Below are 19,829 nucleotides of genomic sequence, written 5' to 3' on the forward strand. Positions count from 1 at the left end.
TCCGGACAGCAAACAGGCGAAGTCAATAACAAGTAGAGGTCGATATCCAAAGGTTCAATCAAAAGGTTATGCATCTGCAATACAGGTAGCATCCAGCAGCCAGCAAGCTAACGCTATCACAGGCAATGTGATACTGAACCAGCAGAGTTTAAGTATGGTCAATCACCCAATCAGTGGCTGGCCACTAACACAGCAACCAATCAGATACACACAGTATAGTCCTGCTAAGCATCAGCTGACACTGTGTTACAAACCTGCCTGAACGTCAGCTGACTAATCGTGTCAGCTGACAATATACCCTCCGGCGCCTAATGGAATAGGACGGGCGCCTGCCGGAAAGCGCCACCCACCCTCTACTAGGAGATGTGTGCGCGTGGTTGCTATGGACGCGCCAACGCGAAGAGCGTACTGAGGCGGAAGTGGAGGAATCTGTCCCTGTCTCCGCGGTGATGGATACCTCACGGGATCCCAGAGGTAAGTTGCGGTTGGCACATTATGCTTTGTTCATGTTTAGTGATAGAGTAAAGGTGGCCACACATGATTCAGTGTTGGGGGTATTTGACCTGAGAGATCTGATTGATTTTTCTGCTCTCTATTAAACCAATATACCATACATGTATGATCGATTTTTTTTGGAAGTTACCCCCCCAAAAAAGAGGATTGAAAAAAAACCATAAAATGTATGCTTTTATCATGTGATTTTTAGTCAGATATTTGTAGAAAAATTCTGAAAAATCCCATTTTGTATCAGGCCGGGCCATTGTGGCTCTTCCAGAAATCCAGCCCTGCACTTAATGCTCTTGTGGGCCACATAAAATGGCGAGGAGGGCTGGGTTCGGCCCGCATGCCTAGAGTTTTCCACCTGTGTACTAGAGTGTCTTGCTCCTACAGTAGTGATTGATATTTTCATATTTTGAATATTATTTAAAAAAAAATGAATACACTGTATATATATATATATATTGCATGCATGGCTTGTTTGAACCTTATTCCTATCATTGAAAATTTCTGGGTATTTTTGCATCTCAAGACACGGCAAGCTCCAGGCAACTCAACAGATGAAGACATTGCATTTTTAACAAGTAGATTCAATGAAATCTATTCATGTTATCTAACTCCTGTGGCTTTTTTTATAGAGCCATAAACTTCATGAAGCTCAGTCTACATATGTGCGTTTGCGACGTCAGAGTTAAGCAGCTCCCATTGTCTGTTCTACATTTTTTAAAGAATAAACAAATCTCAGCATCAGTTTTAATATTGTGTTTTTAAAAGAGTTACAAATAACCTTGCGTTAAAGTGCTATTTGCATCATTGTCAAATGTTTATATATCATTTTTCATGTTGTGTTTGGTATTTTAAAAAATACTTATTTTTGCAAAACAATTTTCTTGAGTGTTCTAGTATTCTTTTGTTTGGCTATTGAAATACACAAAAGAGCATCACTTAGAGGTAGTACAGTCCGCGGAACGCTGAGGGGCATTATTTGAGCCTACTGCAGGCAGCATCCTAGGCTGTCTATTTTTAAGTGCGTCTGAAGAGATTCATATTCTCAAATAGATGCAAATGACTCACAAAGCCCGTACCAACGCTCTTCAAGGTAAATGTAACAGAAGAAGCCTCATTTTCCGAGCTTCGGTACTAAGCAGCAGGGAAGCGACACACAAAAGCACATTGAAGTGCAGCTGTCTAAATTTGCTGTAATTGAATGGAAGGAAGGTCTGTAGAGCTATGAAAAATATCTAATATCCATGTTTATTTTTTTTTTAAGTTTTCAAGTCAAATCCAATCAAAATATTTATCACCATTTATCATAATTGTAAATTCTGTCTTAAAATCTTTACCCAGACATTGTTAAGACCACACACACCTTTAGTCAGGTCACATTAACAATTAACCCTTTATAATCCTATGGCGGACTATGACCGACATTGGCATTTTCCCCTACAGCACCAATGACGGCTGTAGTCCAACATAAGAAATGTGGCTGTCACTAGATGGCGCTGTTGCTGATAAAATCCGGCACAGCGTCATCCGTGTCAGCTCAAAGTGTCGGACAATGGCCTCAATTCCCTAAGCTTTATCAAACACTTTATCAAATGTTTGATAATTTACCTCATGGGTAAAATCTAATTTTGAATTCACTAAGGTGTAATATATTTATCGAATGTTGTATAAAACATTTAATAAATCTATAACGCCTTAGTGAATTCAAAATTAGATTTTACCCATGAGGTAAATTATCAATCGTTTGATAAAGTGTTTGATAAAGCTTAGTGAATTGAGGCCAATGTCCGACACTCTGATCACAGCTGTCCATCTCCACCGCCCCCCCCCCCCCCTGCCCCCGCCACCTTCCCCACTGCTGGTCATAAGGGCATCGCTGCCAGAACTGGTCTTGCACAATATCCCCTATGTGGGACACTTTGACCCCTCCATCAGTATGGAGTGCCACATAACAATGAAATTACACTAGCATTCATGCAAGGGGGCATGGCCCCATCCTTCTGCCACTGATGCCAGTTATAGAGCCTCCGGGCCACCGATTACCCAAGCCCCCCCCAGCATCCTGGAAAAATAATATGTATGAATAGATGGGGGGAGGTTAGTGTTAGGAGTAGATAGGGCAAGGTTAGTGTGAGAATAGGAATAAAGTGGGGGATAATAGAATATCGGTACAATTATCAATATTCTACAACCTATATTATCACGCACCCATTTTACCTTTATAAAAAAAATGGTCTTGCACCGGATACAAGTATGCACATTATTTTGCATAGACTGCATTAAATTTGCATGCAAGTCATAATTATTAGGAGCTCATTTACCATCCCTACTCATTTTCCGTATATGGGCTAATCCATTTAGTAGATGCAGAGTTGGACACTTCCCTATCAGGGCCTATGTAAAGAATCCTGTAGTGTAACTGTGCTTTGTGTGCATACCTGTAAGTAGTGTATGTATTAGTATGCCAAAGGTGAGCTGGCTGCTGCCCCTCTAATTCCCAGCTATGTAAAATACTAATCCCCCTCCAAGTCATACCAGCTCATAGAGAGGCGTAAATTGTTGTTCGGCGGTTGCCAGAACCCTGAATTACCCTTGCGCAAGGTGCGCACTATAGCGTTAGTGCTCACCTGCTTCAGTGTAAGAAAGCTAGTATAAGGCTAACTGTCTTTCATTCCTTTAAAGGGGCACTATGGCGAAAAATTGTAAAATTAAAAATATGTGCAAACATATACAAATAAAAAGTATGTTTTTTCCAGAGTAAAATGAGCCATAAATTACTTTTCTCCTATGTTGCTGTCACTTACAGTAGGTAGTAGAAATCTGACAGAAGCGACAGGTTTTGGACTAGTCCATCTCTTCATAGGGGATTCTCAGGGATTTATTTATTTTCAAAAGCACTTAGTGAATGGCAGTTGCTCTGTCCACCTGCCAAAAAAACTGTGTAGCGAGCAGGGAGGCTGGCCAGCATCATTCTTTAGATCCTTTTTAGGGAATATCTTTATAAAGAATAAAAGCCTTGCTGAGAATCCCCTATGAAGAGATGGACTAGTCCAAAATCTGTCACTTCTGTCAGATTTCTACTACTTATTGTAAGTGACAGAAACACAGGAGAAAAGTAATTTATGGCTAATTTTACTCTGGAAAAAACGTACTTGTTATTTGTCTATGTTTGCACATATTTCAAATTTTACAATTTTTCACCATAGTGCCCCTTTAATGTATAGACCTGAACAGGGTTGAAATTCGTTAATAAATAAAGCATTTGGAACTAAAATGATGCTAGTATCTAAAATACAATACAAAGTGTAGCAAGGTTTTGAGCAATCCAGACTATAGACCCGTAGCGGTTTCTGTTCTGTAGATAACAGAGTAGATCTTGCCAGGGCAATACTGTAAGGGAATGCTAAGTTGAAGAGCCTGCCTTGATCAGTCAGGGTTGTGGTAAGATATTTTGAGGTACTGTACCATTGCAAATGTCTTTTAAAATATGAAAGCCTCAGCGAAGGCCATTGTTGGACATGCTGTCAATTTCACCTTCAGTTCTGAGCAGACTTGTGAAAAAAGCAGAGAGGCAATTACATGAGAACAGGAGATCGCGTCTAACTGTGGACTACTGTTGCTATAGTTGCAAGGTGGAAACATTTCAATTGATTGTGCCAGGAATCATGGCAGGTTACAGATTGACTGTAATGAATTATAAATTACAATGAATTTCTATGACACTTATCTATAGCATATTTAATGAGAAAAGTAACTTTTCTGGATGTTCACCTGCATGTTCTACTAGAAGTATTCCCAAGTCCATTAGTAGTGGAAAGCTTAAGAAAATATTAATTTTACTTAAAGATTACGTTTAATAGTCCAACTAAAGCCACTCTTTAATCTAAAGCTTGCCATACATCTGTCAATATTGCAGCCGTTCGACCATCCAATTAGATTATTATCGGATAAAAATCGGTGTGACAACAAGCCCAATCAACAATTCAAGCAATATCGGGCTAAAATTAGTTGAATGTAAAAATCAGACATGCTGGGAAATCTCAGGCCGCCATGGTTGAGCGGGTTCGCATTGGTAATGGCATGCAATATCACAAGGAGGTTAAAATATGGCGCCCGATAAATAGCGAGCACCTAGCGCCCGCTATTTATTGGGCGCCATCATTTAACCTACTTACCACTAATCATGTCTTGTAATGTTGCCGCCTATGGCAGCAAGGAGTAGATACACTTAGGTAGGGAGGTTAGGGTTAGGCAGCTGGAGTAGAGTGGCTAATGTTAGGCAACGGGGTAGAGTGGCTAGTGTTAGGCATAGGTAGAGGGAGGATTCAGTGTGAGAGGCAGCGGTATAGCTATACATTACGTGGTCCCAGGCGATCAAATCTCCTTTACTTCCTAGTTAGTTTGCATTAGTCCTGCATCCATGCGGCTTCAGTCCCCACATGGTGATTGGCTGGCTGCAGGACTCCAGCAAACTGACAAGGAAGCAGAGGAGGAGACGTGATTGCCCGGGACCAGGTAATGTATGGTACTGTAGATGCTGGTAATTACATCTTAGTACTAATGTTATTTAAAATGTTAGGACATTTCTAAAACGTTAAATAAACTCAATAGCAAGATGTCATTATCGGCACGGCATCAACCTTTGCCATTATTTTTCGGTGCCTTTTTTAAATGTACACTTAAGCTAGGGCGCATAGCAGATGTGGTAGAAGGTGATGGCAAAGGGCTGTCACGAGGGCCATGATAGAAAGAATAAACATTGAACTAGCACTTGCACCTGTCCTCTGCTCACTGCCTGTTTTGTCATTGCTAGATCTTGGTGGAGTGGTGAGCAGGCGTGCTATGTGTGTAAGTTATGCTGCCGAGGGAAATAGGAAGTATGTGTATCCCAGATTGCATGAGAACTACTCCCCACCTGTCCATTTACCTCATCTGTATAGGGGGGGGGGGGGTGAGAGCAGACTGAGTAATGTGATTCAGGGCAGCAGACTGTAGGGGGCAGCATCATCTCTACACTCAGCTAATCTTTTTTCACTCTCCCCCTCTGCTCTGTTGCTTCTGCTTGACTCACAGAGCACAAAAAGTCCCTGTGTGGTTTTCGCTGGTCCAGGTGAATGGTGCTATAATGTTGACAACCAGGGGCGTTGCTAGCCCCAAAGATCAGTGGCACATGCCCCAGATCTATTCTGAGGTGCCCCGAAGTCCCCCAGGCAGCAGGTGGCAGTACTCACCTCTGGCCATTTGGTCTTCAGATTCTGCAGACAACTCCTCTTCTGGGCTTCTTTCCCTTCTCCACCACAACACCCAGCATGCCCCAGAGAGGCACCACTGCACCCAGCATGGCACCACACAGGGCATCTATGTGGGCCTACTAGGTGCCGAGGTGCCATGCTGGGTGCTTTGATGCCTTTATGGTGGTATGCAGGGAGCTATGGTTATTATATAGGTGCATTCTGGGAGTTGTGGTGCCTCAGTGGGCGGCACATGAGAGCAGGGGAGGGGGTCCACTAGAAGGCCTGGGAATGCTAATGGGGGGGAGCAGGGAGTGCCAGACAACCTGGCATCAGGCCAGCCTGCCCAGCAGAAAGCCAGACCAGCCAGCACAGGAGCCAGGTAACTCTACCTAGTTATGTTTAAGTGACACTGCCTATTTATGTCATATGCTGCATTTTTTTTGTATTAATGGAGAAGAGGCTTCATCCAACATTTTTCTGGGCAGGCCTTCTTAGACTGCTGTTAAGTTCATGTAAATTTTGCTCCACCCATGACCACACCCACATTCTGGTGTATGGCCTTACCCATTTTTCGGCTGGAGTGCCCAAAAGTTCCCCAGATCTCTTAGTATCCTAGCAACGCCCCTGTTTGACAATGTAAACCTTAACCTGTTATATTGTCTTTAAAGAGTAACTGTCAGGCTGCAGAAGCTAATTTAAACCTCTATTCTCCTGTGTTAAACAGTTTAGAAGGAAGCCATAAAGCAATTAGTGAAGATAAAAATCTCAGTTACCTTTGATGTGTGCTTATCAGCAAGTCTGTTACAGAGCCATAAGGACGCAAGCCGCATACTAAACTGCAAAGCATTCTGGGGCCCTCCCCTCGGCTGCTAATGAGACGGTACAGGAGCTTCTAAACAGTCCAGCGTGTAGCACTGATAAATATCCGGGCAGAGTACACTGCAGGAGTCAGCTATTGTTCCTAGCCACATGGCTCATTAATATTCACTGCACACTGTGTTGTTCAAGTAGGAGCTTATCTGTGATCAGGAAGCAGGCAGGACATGACAACACATTTGACAGAAAAACATGGAGCCTGCCATGAGCTGTCAGGAGCATCTATCTCTGCATATACTATATACAAATTCTGTGAAATCCAAACGTGGACAGTGAAATGCATATGTAATGTAAGTACAGCCAATCTTTAGCTACTGATATATGTGTTTATTTTCTCTGAGACCTTATACCTAACAGCTCCTCTTTAAAAGCCTTTTCAATAAAAATTTGATACAAAGAAGGGTGACACTGTTACATTACTGTTGACTACGCCCATGTCATGGTCATGGCCAATTTACACTTTACAAACTCTATACTCAACCTTTTTCCTTGGTGTCCCAAGGTGCCCCGGATCTTTTAGAATGCTATCAACGCCCCTGTTGGCAACAACTGCAAGTGGATGCTCTCTTCATTTACTTATTATATACAAAGCTAAACTATAGATAATTTGAGATTATTTTCCAGTAGAATACATTTATAATATAATAAACAAATATTTCATGTTTACCATTTGGAGCCAGCACTCTCAGGCAAATACATTGATAAGTGTACCAGAGACGAAAAAATAAAAAAGTTTTATACATACCTGGGGCTTCCTCCAGCCCCATGCGCATGGATCGCTCCCACGCCGGAGAGATACGTAGAGGGCGCACTTCTCTTGCGCAGACTGGCTGCGACTGAAAGTAGATATGGACCCGGTACCGGAGCTGCAGACAGAGGAGGACGGCGGCGTGGGAGCGATCCGAGCTTATGGGGCTGGAGGAAACCCTAGGTTTGTATAAATTTTTTTTATTTTTTCGTCTCTGCTTTCCTTAAGGGCCAGTTCACAAGGCTGGCTGCCGGCAGCTAATTTTTTCGTCATCATATTTTGAGCCCCTGGAGGGATACCATAAATGTAAGACTTCAGAAGCTGCCTGCAGCATCTCAGAAAATTTGATTGAACGCAGTGCGTGTGCAATCAACTGTGACGCTCCCATTCATCTCAACACGCAACGCACTGGTTCCTGGCACTAAACAATGGGGACGGACACCGATACAACCGGCCCTAAGTCATTATTTATAGCCTGGTCTGACATCAGGAAATAGCACTTTTCTGAAATCCCATAATCAGATTTTGGTTTTAAAAAATTAAAAACTTGAATCGAAGGAATCGATCGGGGGTCAGTGTCGAACTGGGAGCTGGGAATGTTGAGGAAATCCACCTGCTGGCCAAGCAGCAGTAACCCTGTGTTATCACTCCCAATAGAAACCTGCAGCAAGTCTTCACAGTGAGCAGCATCACCTGATTACTGCTGCTTGGCCAGCAAGTGGTTTTCCTCAGCTTTTACAACTCCCAGTCCGACACTGTCGGAGGTGGCCACGTTGCAGAATCAATCTCTGACAGATTTGATCACTATGTTTAAATCAGACAGATATCTATGTCGAAAGTCAAGTAATGTTTGGGAACCTTTAAAGTGTAATTTACAGTCCTGGATTATTAAACCATGCAGTGAAAAAATGGAACACAGGCTAGTTCTAAGTAGGATTGAGCCCGTACATACACAGGCAAATCTCATCCTGTCACACGTCACTTAAAGTGGACCTGAAACATGCACAGGACAGAAGGAAAACATAAGAGAAATGCACCCTGTATGTAGAGTTTAGCCTGTCTAATTCCCCTTTATCTGTGACTAATCACAAGTTGTATTTTGATCCTGCAGCTGTGTCAGCTGACTGCCATGGCAGAGAGGCTAATTTGAAAACACAGGACCTTAACAATATGTCTGCTTTCATGAAAGCAGGAAGTAGTCACACTGCATATTTATTGCAGCTGTAAGAAAGAAATGTTTCTCTTCAAAGGTTATTATGCTGTTGCCTATCTTTTAGAGCAGAGAGGAAGTTCTGAGTTCAGGTCCGCTTTAAACTACTGAACTATCTCTGAGCACACTTCTGCTCTCTAATCAGAAAACCCATAAGGCTGTGTAATGACTGCCCTGTGTATTTAGTATTTGTTTGCAAAACCACATTGAGTGGTCTACTTGTAAATGTTCCAAAAAGAAAATGAGTAAGATGAAAGACCAATATGCTTTCTCTTTGCCAGCCCGGATAGGCATCTGGCAGGACCAGCCCTACCATACAACTCCTGTGTACAAATCCTAAGTGAGGGATCACATCTATTACCCACAAATCCCGGCCCAAGTGTCACTCTGTCCGTTTGTTTTGTTTTATGAGGCGTCTCCCTAACATTCATTTTTGCTTGGCTACTTGCCGCAAGCGGCGGACATATTCATTACGCAGCAATTGTTTTATGCCAGCCTGTGCCCTCTTATTCAAGAAGCGAATAGGAAAGTCACAGAAATGTCTCAGCGGGCGAGATAACGGCCAAAACAAAAACCCTGGGTCTTTAAGCACGGAGTAAACGTCCCCCCACCGTAATAAGTAATGGTTATCTAAGTGCCTGGTGATTTATTTGGCCGTATTCCTCAGTCTTCTTTTAGAAATGTCCCTATTTAAATTATAGACGGGCTATTTAATTTCACACATCTAAAAGAAACACTGACTCTTGTGTAATTACAGCTGGAAGGGAAGTTACTGGAATATGACCAGATCAGTGGACAATGTAGAGCCAATTTAATTACATCAAGAGGAATGGATGCTCGAGACATTAAGCATTTGATCGCGGTTAAAAGTCGCTTTGTATTGGGCTAAATGACCATCAGGATGCATCACGCCGAACTAAATGAAACTTCAAAGTCATACGTAGCGTCCCTATCTGTTTTTATTAGCGCTCCGGTCGGTTCAACTATGAATGGACTGTCATGAGTAGCTTGTTTCTGATTCAGATCATGTTTTGCAGAACCTGTTTGGGTAGGCGCCAGTAGGAATAATCTACAGACAGGTGGCCAAGTGTAAAATGAATGCTTGAACGACTGCTTGAGAACGGAAGGACGAAGTGAATTACTTAGACTGGCTGAACACTATTTCATCCATTTTTACTTAGCGGCACACCAGGCTCCCCGCAGGGCCGCTTCCATTGTCCAGAGGCCTGTGCAGGGCAGAGTCACAAGAAGCTAAGAGGCATGACAGGAAGAAGGAAAACAACCATAAACAAAAGAAAATGTATGTTTCAATATATAGTAGACACACATTTTTTCTTTTATCTTTTTTTTTTTTGCTATACGATACTAACAGTCACATAGCATAAAAACTGCAAAAAATAATGTTTTAAAACAAGGTTTTGACAGAAGCAAAAAGGAACTAAACACAAAGATTGTTCTGTTTGTAATCATTCTAAAAAGGATACCAATATGCCCAGAAATGCACCTGTGATGTGAACTTGAAGTGAGAAGGATATGGAAGCTGCCATATTTATTTCATTTTAAATAATGCCAGTTGCCTGATGATCTCTTTGGCTGCAGTAGTGTCTGCATCACACACCTGAAATGATCTGATGCATGCTCCTTTATGGCTAAAAGTAGGGGCAGAAGAGCAGCAGGACAACCAGGCAGCTAGTATTGGTTAAAATTAAACAAATATTTCAGCCTCCATATCCTTCTCACTTCAGATTGCCTTTAAAATGGACCTGTAAGAACAAAATTGCCCCTATGGAGTACTTACCTTGGGGGGAAGGGAAACCTCAGGATGCTAATGAGTCTCCTCCCGTCCTCTTGAGCCTCAGGAATCCAGCGCTGGCTTTCCCCAAAATCCCTTGACAAGCTCCAACAAGCTGTGCGCAAACGCAGAAGTGTGCAGCAATATTTACACTCTGCGCTCCTCCGCAGGCGCAGCATCAGCTTTCCAATTGGGCTCAGGCGTGAGTCGCCTGTGCAATAGAGCGGACCTGATCGCGCTTGGCTATTTCCATCTGAGCCCAATCAGAAAGCCGATACTGTGGGTGTGCAGGAGCGCAGATTGTAAATATTGCTGCATGTGATGTTTGGGGGCTGGCGGCGCTGGATCCCGGAGGGGGCAGGAAGCCTCATTATTATCCGGAGGCTTCCCTCTCCCGAGGTAAGTACCCCCCAGGGGCAGTTTTTTTCATTACAGACAACAAGCAAGCAATGCATGCAATCCTAAGTGAGGAAGCACATGTATGACCTACTAAATCCTAACTAACTGGTTTGCGGTAGTGGGAACAGCAAGATAAGCTTTCTATGAGAAAGCCCATGTCACTGTGATTCCCCAGTCGCCTGGGTTTTGACAATTGAATTGGATTGCATGTAGTGTGTACCAGGCCCTAAAAGACAAATATAATTGCCAATCTAATAAATTAGTACTATCACTTGTGTCATTTTCAGGGGCAGATTATAACCCATTCTTCTCCCTTTGCTCCATAAAGACTTCCTTCTTGCTATCCAGACGATTTGTTCATGTTTGATATAATGCAATATGCTTTGCTCTAAACGTGTGTACACATGCGCGATCAGTGATGCTCGCAATCTGAGCAATTATTAGGGAGACACTGCGAGGAACAGCACTTTAGAGACTTGTTGCTTGGATAAAACCAAGGGAGGGCCCTATCACACCAAGGGCATCCTGATTTGATTTTCAGAACGTTGTGTTTTCCTGATCGCAAGGTCAGCTCCTTTAAAATGGTAATTGTGAGAATACGTTCACACTTAATGCATTCCAATTTTTTTTCCAAAAGGCAATCGCTGGCTTGCTGCATCTTTCCTGTGTTTCGATTGAGGCCAACATAGAGAAAATCGCCAAATGTAGCAAAATAGATTTTCTTTGCAACTGCGTTTCGTTTTGTGATTTTTGGTGTGAAAGAGTCCTTACCTAATAAAACACCTTCAATTAATTTATTAAAGGAAGGTGTCTCCAGAAGGGAAATAGAGCAATACTAAAAACACCATTGTGTTAAAAAGTTACATTCCTGCTTATACTGAAAATATTAAATACGGTGATTAGTTTGAGTGATGACACATGAAATACTACATTGTTCATATTTTAAGGTCTGTGCTGTGAATAAACCATAACTTTGAGAACTTCCTCTAAAGACCTGTTCTTGTTCTTTACAGGGGGAGTGATTTTGAATCCTTCCTATTATGGAATTCCTGGCCATACCAACACAATGATTCATGAGGTGGGCCATGCCCTCGGGCTCTACCATGTTTTCAAGGGTGTGAGTGAGCAGGAGTCATGTGATGATCCCTGCCGTGAGACTGAACCATCCATGGAGACGGGGGATCTGTGTGCCGACACTGCACCCACCCCAAAAAACAAATTTTGTCGTGATCCTGATCCAACCAATGACACTTGTGGGCCAAGATTTTACACTGGAACGCCATATAACAACTATATGAGCTACTCGGGTAAGAAATTAGAATTCATTTCTGCAGTATGATGGGAAAGTGATTTTATTGTTCTACTGAATGCCTATAAATGCTGTTAGGCTGGATTACTTATTTGCTTTCTTATGAGCACTTTTGTCAATGCATTTTTCTGTGGTCTTTACAAAAAAATGAATAAAAAAAAAAATAGGTGTACATTTGTATTTGGAGTGGTTGATTTGGGGGCAGGCATCACTCTGACTTTGACGCACACACAGCCAGTCAGTCACACACACACACACACTCTAAAGCTCAGTACTCATCATTCGAAGGGTCCTGCGATGGCCCCTTGATGATGGTCGTCAAACGACGCCTCTTCCTGCCAGCGGGTATGCATGATGTCACGCGACGCTACATGACGCGAGTGAACGAGACTTCAAGCGATCACGGTACTTTTTGTGGGAGCCGCTGGGGATGTTAGCGATCCGATCTGCCGTGGCGGTCATTATTGCGGTGTGACACTAAACGACGTTCGCGTGCTCGTGTGACCCAAGTCGCGATACCGCAGAAACTACCAATCGGTGCTCAAAAAATCGTTAGGAAAATTGGCGGCAAAATCGACGCGACGTGGTTACATAGCTTAACTCCTATCTAACACCTGACTCAAATCCTCTAACTTATTTCCTGATTAAATTCCCTTTTTTATACCTAAGCTTAACATCCTTAACATCCTACCCTTAGCTGAGAAAGCCAATCTTCTCCAAGGCCAGATTTATACTTTTTTCCGCACCTAGGCCAACTTTCTTGCAGCTTCCTTTCCATGCGCAGCAGCCCCCTTCCCATGTACAGCCCTCTCTTCCATGTCTAACATTAATGTACAGCAGCTGCCTTCAGTTACATACAAATCCTGTGAGCAGCAGCTCCCTATTTCTATGTGTTGCTTCTTATCTGAAACCTCTGTATTCCATTTGCAGCCTCTTCTTTCATATGCAACAATCCCTCTTCCGTGTCCAGCCGCCCCTTGGCCAGCTGCCACCCAAGGCCTGGGCCTTGGTGGCCTTTCCAGAAATCCAGACCTGACCTCCCCTACCCTGACCACAGCACTAACATTCGTAAATGATGCCTAACTCTGACTGACAACCATCTCCAAATTCCTTACAGTCCTGCACTGAATCCAAGCACTGGGTGCAAATTCATGAAAGTTACCATTTTGGCTACAAAATAGTGAAAGACTCACTAATCAAGAGAGAAGTTTAAAGGGACCCCGGCTCAAAATCATAGATAGCCACAGAAAGTACACAACCTGACAGGATAAAAAGCCTGAGAGCAGACTTACCTGAGGTTGTCTCCATGAGCCCCAAAGCTTGTGGGGTACAGTCAGGCGTCAGGGGGGACCACTGCAAAAAAATCAGCCTGATGACTAACATATGAGTAGCTCAAGAGGCTGGACAGAAGCAAAGAGCAAATTTCAGAGCTCACAAATGAACTCTTCACAGTCAAACACTTGTACATGATATACTCCTCGGCACCACTCCAAATCTGCTTTGTAAAAATCACGTCATTCCAGGATGTCTTATTTTGTGAACACCTGTCTCTAACTTATTCTTTTTTTCTTTTTAGCTCTAAATAGTTTTAGGAAGGGGTGGTGGCTTAACTAGAAATAATGAATAATGAAAACTTTGATGGGACCCCCCCCCCCCCAATGCTCACTTCCCTTCTCTTGCCTCCCCTTTGTGCCCTTCAGGGCCTTGGGGCACATCCCACAAGGGTCATAAAACAAGTGTGGCCTTCATAATCTCCACACCCATAACAAGTGCAGCTACAAAAATCACCTGATCTGAAGTATAGTCCCCTGTATCGGAGGAAGGGAAGATTAGTAGTTGTTCCCCCCCCCCCCCTCCCACCCACCCACCCCCCCACACACACACACACACACACACACACACAGCTCTGGGCCCTCCTGCAATCCCAGGGGCTGCCCCCTCTAGTTACGCCCCTGGAAGGAGGTTATGATCTCTTTTAGGGTGTCAGTGCTGTCTGTTCTTTAATTGGAGAAAGGTTCCCTCATTTCCTTCTCTGAATGGTTTGGAATTTACTGGAAAAGAAAATAAAGGTCAGCAATGGATACCTGATGGAGCCTCTTTTTTCCCTCCTTTTCTACAACATTAAAACCAAGGTTTTTTTTTATCCTATTGCTGTCTGTATTCTTGTTGGAGGGATTGACTTCATCTCCTGGCACAAAGCTTAACCACTTCCCAACTGAGGGGTTTTACCCCCTGACCACCAGAGCAATTTTCACCTTTCAGCGCTCCTTCCATTCATTCGTCTATAATTTTATCATTACTTATCGCAATGAAATGAACTATATCTTGTTTTTTTTGCCACCAATTAGGTTTTCTTTAGGTGGGACATTATGCCAAGAATAATGTTATTCTAAATGTGTTTTAATGGGAAAATAGGAAAAAATGTGGGAAAAAATTTATTATTTTTCAGTTTTCGGCCTTTATAGTTTTTAAATAATGCATGCTACTGTAATTAAAACCCATTAAATGTATATGCCTATTTATCCCGGTTATAAACCCGTTTAAATTATGTCCCTATCACAATGTTTGCCGCCAATATTTTAGTTGGAAATAAAGGTGCATTTTTTTCAGTTTTGCGTCCATCCCTAATTACAAGCCCATAGTTTATAAAGTAACAGTGTTATACCCTCTTGACATAAATATTTAAAAAGTTCAGTCCCTAAGGTAACTATTTATGTATTTTTTTTAAATTGTAATTTGGGGAGTGTGGGAGGTAAGGAGTTAATTTTTTGTGTAAAACAAGTTTATTTGTGTGTAAAAAATGGTTAGGGTGTAGTTTTACTATTTGGCCACAAGATGGCAACATTACAAATTAGTTTCAGGCGACCTGCAAGCGTCCTTCCGGACGCTTGCAGGAAGTAGAAAGAGGCTGGGACTTTGTTATTTTTCACAATGATCGCGCTGCTCAGTCGAGCGGCAGCAGATCATTGCGGGGCTGAGATCAACGAACGGGAATGGATTTTCCCGTTCGTTGATCTCTGGGCGAGCGGGCGGCGGCGTGTTTACTAGCGGCGGGCGGCGTGTTTACAAGCGGGAGCGCGGACAGCGGCGGGAGTGCGCAGAGTACGGATTTCTCCGTCCCTGGGGGTGAAAGGATGGAAAAAGGGGCGGAGAAATCCGTACGCGCGGGGGTAAAGTGGTTAATATATTCTCCAAAACATAGAGACAAACAGTAATCTCACTACTATTATAAAAGTGAAAGTTTGGATGTTTGTTACTCAATCACGCAACAATGGATTTGAATGAAATTTGGAACACACAAAGTACATTACCTGGAATAATATATAGGATACTTTTTATCCCCATAACCCAAAAGTGGGCGGAAACAAATACAAATTTCACTGGGAAAATGTAAACTGCAGCCATTCTTACACTGTTTATGGCTGGGTTCTCAAACTTTGCACAGTTGGTCACTGGGTGACTGGGATTTATATTCAGAAAAGTGGGTGGAGCCTACAAAAGCCAATCAAAATTCACCTATTGATTTTCAAGGGAAATATTGAATGGCACAAGCCGCAAACCTGGTACAGTTGGTCATTGGTTGACTGTGGTTAAAATGAATAAAAGGGGGTGGAGCCACAAGCAGCCAATCAGATTTGTTACAATGCAAATTATTGATTCCAAAGACCGCAAAGCTCACAAACTAGGTCATTGAGTAATTGTGTGTTAGGGTTAGAAAAAGTGAGCGGAGCCAACACCAGCCAAATACATACCCGGGCAATGCCGGGCCATCAGCTAGTACAAATCTAAAAGTCATTTTAACTCTATTCTATGCTGCCCAATCTTAAAATAAGTGTTTTGGCTTGAACGTTTTTTCCTCTAGGAACCATGGACAACATTATGACATGTCTAATCGTCTCTGAATTCTGGATTCTAAAATAAGGGCCTAGCTGATAAATGTGTAGTGACAGGTGCACTTCAAGGATTCATACGTACTGTGATCTGCTTTTAGGCCTGACAGTTCTTTTCATGCAATTCTTCACTGAAGATCGCCTTGAAATGCTCATTGTTATTCTGCGCATTTTGCTGTAAGTCCAAGCACTGACCTTCATTCGAAAGTACACACATTTTTAAAGAAAATATAAACTTCCTTAAAAAAATACCCTTCAGGATAACTAACTATACTGCAAAGGTTTTAGGAGGCATAACAGCACCCTGTTACCATGTGACAGTCCACAACACTGCTGTGTGACATAGGTGAGCTGATTGCACACCTGAACAGAGAGTGATAACTGGATGTGTCTACACATAAACGGCTCTGAGTTGATGCAGAAGACATTTGGGGTCGTCTGTTCAACAAGGAGTGTGGGTTATTATGGCTGTAGCTAAGGACATTTGAATTAGCTGCAGGCTAAAATGAAAGGATGATTTTTAATATGTTTTATTATAAATGGATTCTGTAGCACTGATTTATGTTACAACAATTTTTCAAGCAAAGTTTAGCTTTCCTTTAAAGGACAACTGAAGCGAGAGTGATATGGAGGCTGCCATATTTATTTATTTTTAAGCAATACCTGTTGCCTGGCTATCCTGCTGTTCCTCTGCCTCTAATCCTTTTAGCCGTAGACCCTGAACAAGCATGCAGCAGGTCAGGGGTTTCTGAGATTACTCACAGATCTGACAAGATTAGCTGCATGCTTGTTTCTGTAGTTGAATAGACCAACAGGGCTGCCAGGCAACTGATATTGTTTAAAAGGAAATAAATATGCCAGCCTCCAAATGCTTCTCACTTCAGTTGTCCTTTAACAGTCTGACTGCACATGCTTTGTAAGGTTTTTGGTTTCTTTTGTCTTTTGCATACATACTGTATATATTGCATTTTATTGTAAAAATGCAAGAACAAATAATTGAATGGAGAGTACCAGTATACAGTGTAATGTGTGTGTCTGCATAAAAATCTTCTCTGAGGCCTCATTCACATTGCGTTCTGATCATGTTAGCGTTCGCGTTGGGCGTTTTTTTTTAAGCAATTTTTTTCCCTTCCTGGCGATTTCTGTTTGTCGGACGTTTTTGGTAAGCGTTTTTCTAGGCGTTTTTGCAGAGGGATTGCGGTTTTTGATCTCTTGAACTCTTTGATGCGGAAAATAATAAATACAATGTATTGATTCTTAAGAACGCGAACACAATCACTGCACAAAGCGATTTTGTGAGCATTTTGCGTTTTTCCTATACCTTCCATTGAGGCAAAATCGCCTCAAAAATGGTACATGCAACGCTTTTCTGAGCGGATCGGTAACTCAGATGTGAACTCTCTCATAGAGAATCATTGCACAAGCACTTTCTGGGTGATTTTGAAAAATCACAAGCGCTTAAAAAAATTACAAAGCGCCTCTAGTGTGAATGAGTCCTGAATTGGGTTACCTCAGCAATATTTTAAAATAACATTGAATCCTATGGAACCCAACACATTGTTAGATTTCTAACTTGAGAGTCAAATGGGCAAGATTGAAGTCTCAGATAGTTGACAAAGCATCCAGTTCTTCTGCTTGATGCACATGGGAACCTGGGGAAGAGTTGCTGGTATTGGTTGTTGTTCTAGATTGCCATTACTTTGATCTCTGTGGTTCCCCAACATTCATGGATTGGATGAAAAACATCTGATTGTAGCTCTGTACATATACCAGTCCCACTTTTATGGACCACACATGTACACAGTGTGCAAAGTAGGTAAAGCTATTTTTGTGGCTTGATCCAAAATAAAGTCAGAGACAGTCCTGGCTGGAGTGCGTACATCAGGTGGCCAGGGGGTGAGTAGGCAGGAGCTCTGGAAGTGAGCACACTGAACTAAAGTAGCCTCCATCAACTTGATACCTGTTAGAAATAAAGAGAAAATAGCTATAACAAGGCAAGACATGAAAATAAACCTCACATAAACTTAAAAATCTTCAATTTGACCGAAATTGGTATTTATGATAGGTTCAGATTAGAAGGCATAAGCATATGGCCATCAAGACCAGCAGAACAGAGCTCCCCTGAATGAGGTAACCAAAGCGGACTTCACAGCACGAGAGCCTGAATCTGTGTGGAGGAGTGCAGGACATCACTTAGGCAGCAGTAAAATGTTAGGCCATACAAACATACTGGTTCCTTAGAGGAGAGGATTGCCAGAGCCATAGCAATAGGTGATGCAGAGGTTGCGACCGCATCGGGGACCTCCTTCATCCATCTTATTAGCTTTACATTGGTACCACACTGGTAATGAACAACTCTAAATGTGCACTGAATAGCAATCATCCTTAACAAACTTTGATTAACCTTCTTTAACATTGCAGCTGTCCCTTTTTGAGGCTCCATATCAATAGAGTTCTTGGAACCCCATGTCAAATTTTCATTGGGTCTCCAAGCTTCCTAGTTACGCTGGCAGAGGCATAACTACAGGGAGACCCAGAGCTGTAAGGAGCCCCCAACTACTACTTCACTACCTCCAATTAAGAGGTCCATCCTTCAGATCAGGTGTTTTTGTGGCTACACTTGTTATGGGTGGGAAGATCATGCTGGCACACTTGTTTTATAACCCTTGGAAGATTGGCCTCCAAGTTGTGAAAGTCACCAGGGTAGGCAAGAGAAAAGGTGTGACTGTGACCATTGTGGATGGGGGGGGGGGACATCAAGGTTTAGCTGGGGGGGTTGTAGTTTCACCCCTGCTTACCACACTATCTAACACTAAGATACACATTTTTCCTGGTGTTGAGCTAAGATAACATATCTCCAGAGGCACCGACCTTGGCATACAGCAACTCAGCAAGAGAATGCAAAACACCATTATTTCTATTAAACCTTTGTGGATTTTTAATACGGTGCTAAATAAATGAAGAAAATAAAGTTCTTTTTTTATTTTGTTAAAATCCGGAGTGTATTAATTCCCTGAGAGATTCAAGATGAAGATAATGTGTACAAAGAGTAAAAGTGACACTTTTATATACTGGAACAGTGAACCCCGTGACATCGCTGTAGATCTGAAGACGGACTGCACAATAAAATTGTTTTCATTACAGATTCCCGTTAATGATACACAATAAGCAATAATAGTTTTCATTACCTCATGGAGCTATTATGATTTGCCATGCTGTGTTACTAGATAGTCGTTTTTTTTCATTCTGAGTCTGGTTTCTAGTCCTGCATTGCTTTATTTTGGAAATGGGAAAATTCCTTGCTTTGCTGTAAAATACTTTGTGAATAAACAATGTTGCTGCTGTCTTTTCCGAAAGTTTTAAAGTACATTAGAGCTGAAAAGTTAAAGGACAACTGAAGCCAGAGGGATATGGAGGCTGCCATATTTATTTACTTTTAAGCAATACCAGTTGCCTGGCTACCCCGCTGTTCCCCTGTCTCTAATACTTTTAGCCATAGACCCTGAACAAGCATGCAGCAGATCAGGTGTTTCTGGCATTATTGTCAGATCTGACAGATTAGCTGCATGCTTGTTTCTGGTGCCATTCATACACTTCTGCAGCCAAACAAACCAGCAGGGCTGCCAGGCAACTGGTATTGTTTAAATGGAAAAAATATGGCAACCTCCATATACCTTCTACTACAGTTGCCCTTTACATACTCTACGACCATGTCACGCCGATGGGCGTGGCCACGGCGGAAGCCCCAGGACCGCCTAAAGTCGATTGGCGTAAAGTCCTGGGGCTGCAGTTTGCAGGAGATTGCGCGCAGGATGCACGCGCATCTCCTGCTTGGTTGATCGGAGTGGAGACTGTTAGACGGCGACA

At 42.5% G+C, this 19,829-nt stretch overlaps 1 protein-coding gene across 9 annotated transcripts in view; it reads left to right on the forward strand.

Moving 5' to 3' along the window:
- PAPPA2 (pappalysin 2) overlaps positions 1-19,829 on the forward strand; it is a 478,727-nt gene that overhangs the window by 243,908 nt on the left and 214,990 nt on the right. For all 9 annotated transcript variants that reach the window (XM_068239634.1, XM_068239635.1, XM_068239629.1 and 6 more), the window contains one exon: positions 11,777-12,070. In XM_068239634.1, coding sequence (XP_068095735.1) covers positions 11,777-12,070 — 294 coding nt within the window. The remainder of the gene's footprint in view (positions 1-11,776; positions 12,071-19,829) is intronic.

This window comes from Hyperolius riggenbachi, chromosome 6 (assembly GCF_040937935.1).
Source record: "Hyperolius riggenbachi isolate aHypRig1 chromosome 6, aHypRig1.pri, whole genome shotgun sequence".
Classification (NCBI taxonomy): domain Eukaryota; kingdom Metazoa; phylum Chordata; class Amphibia; order Anura; family Hyperoliidae; genus Hyperolius; species Hyperolius riggenbachi.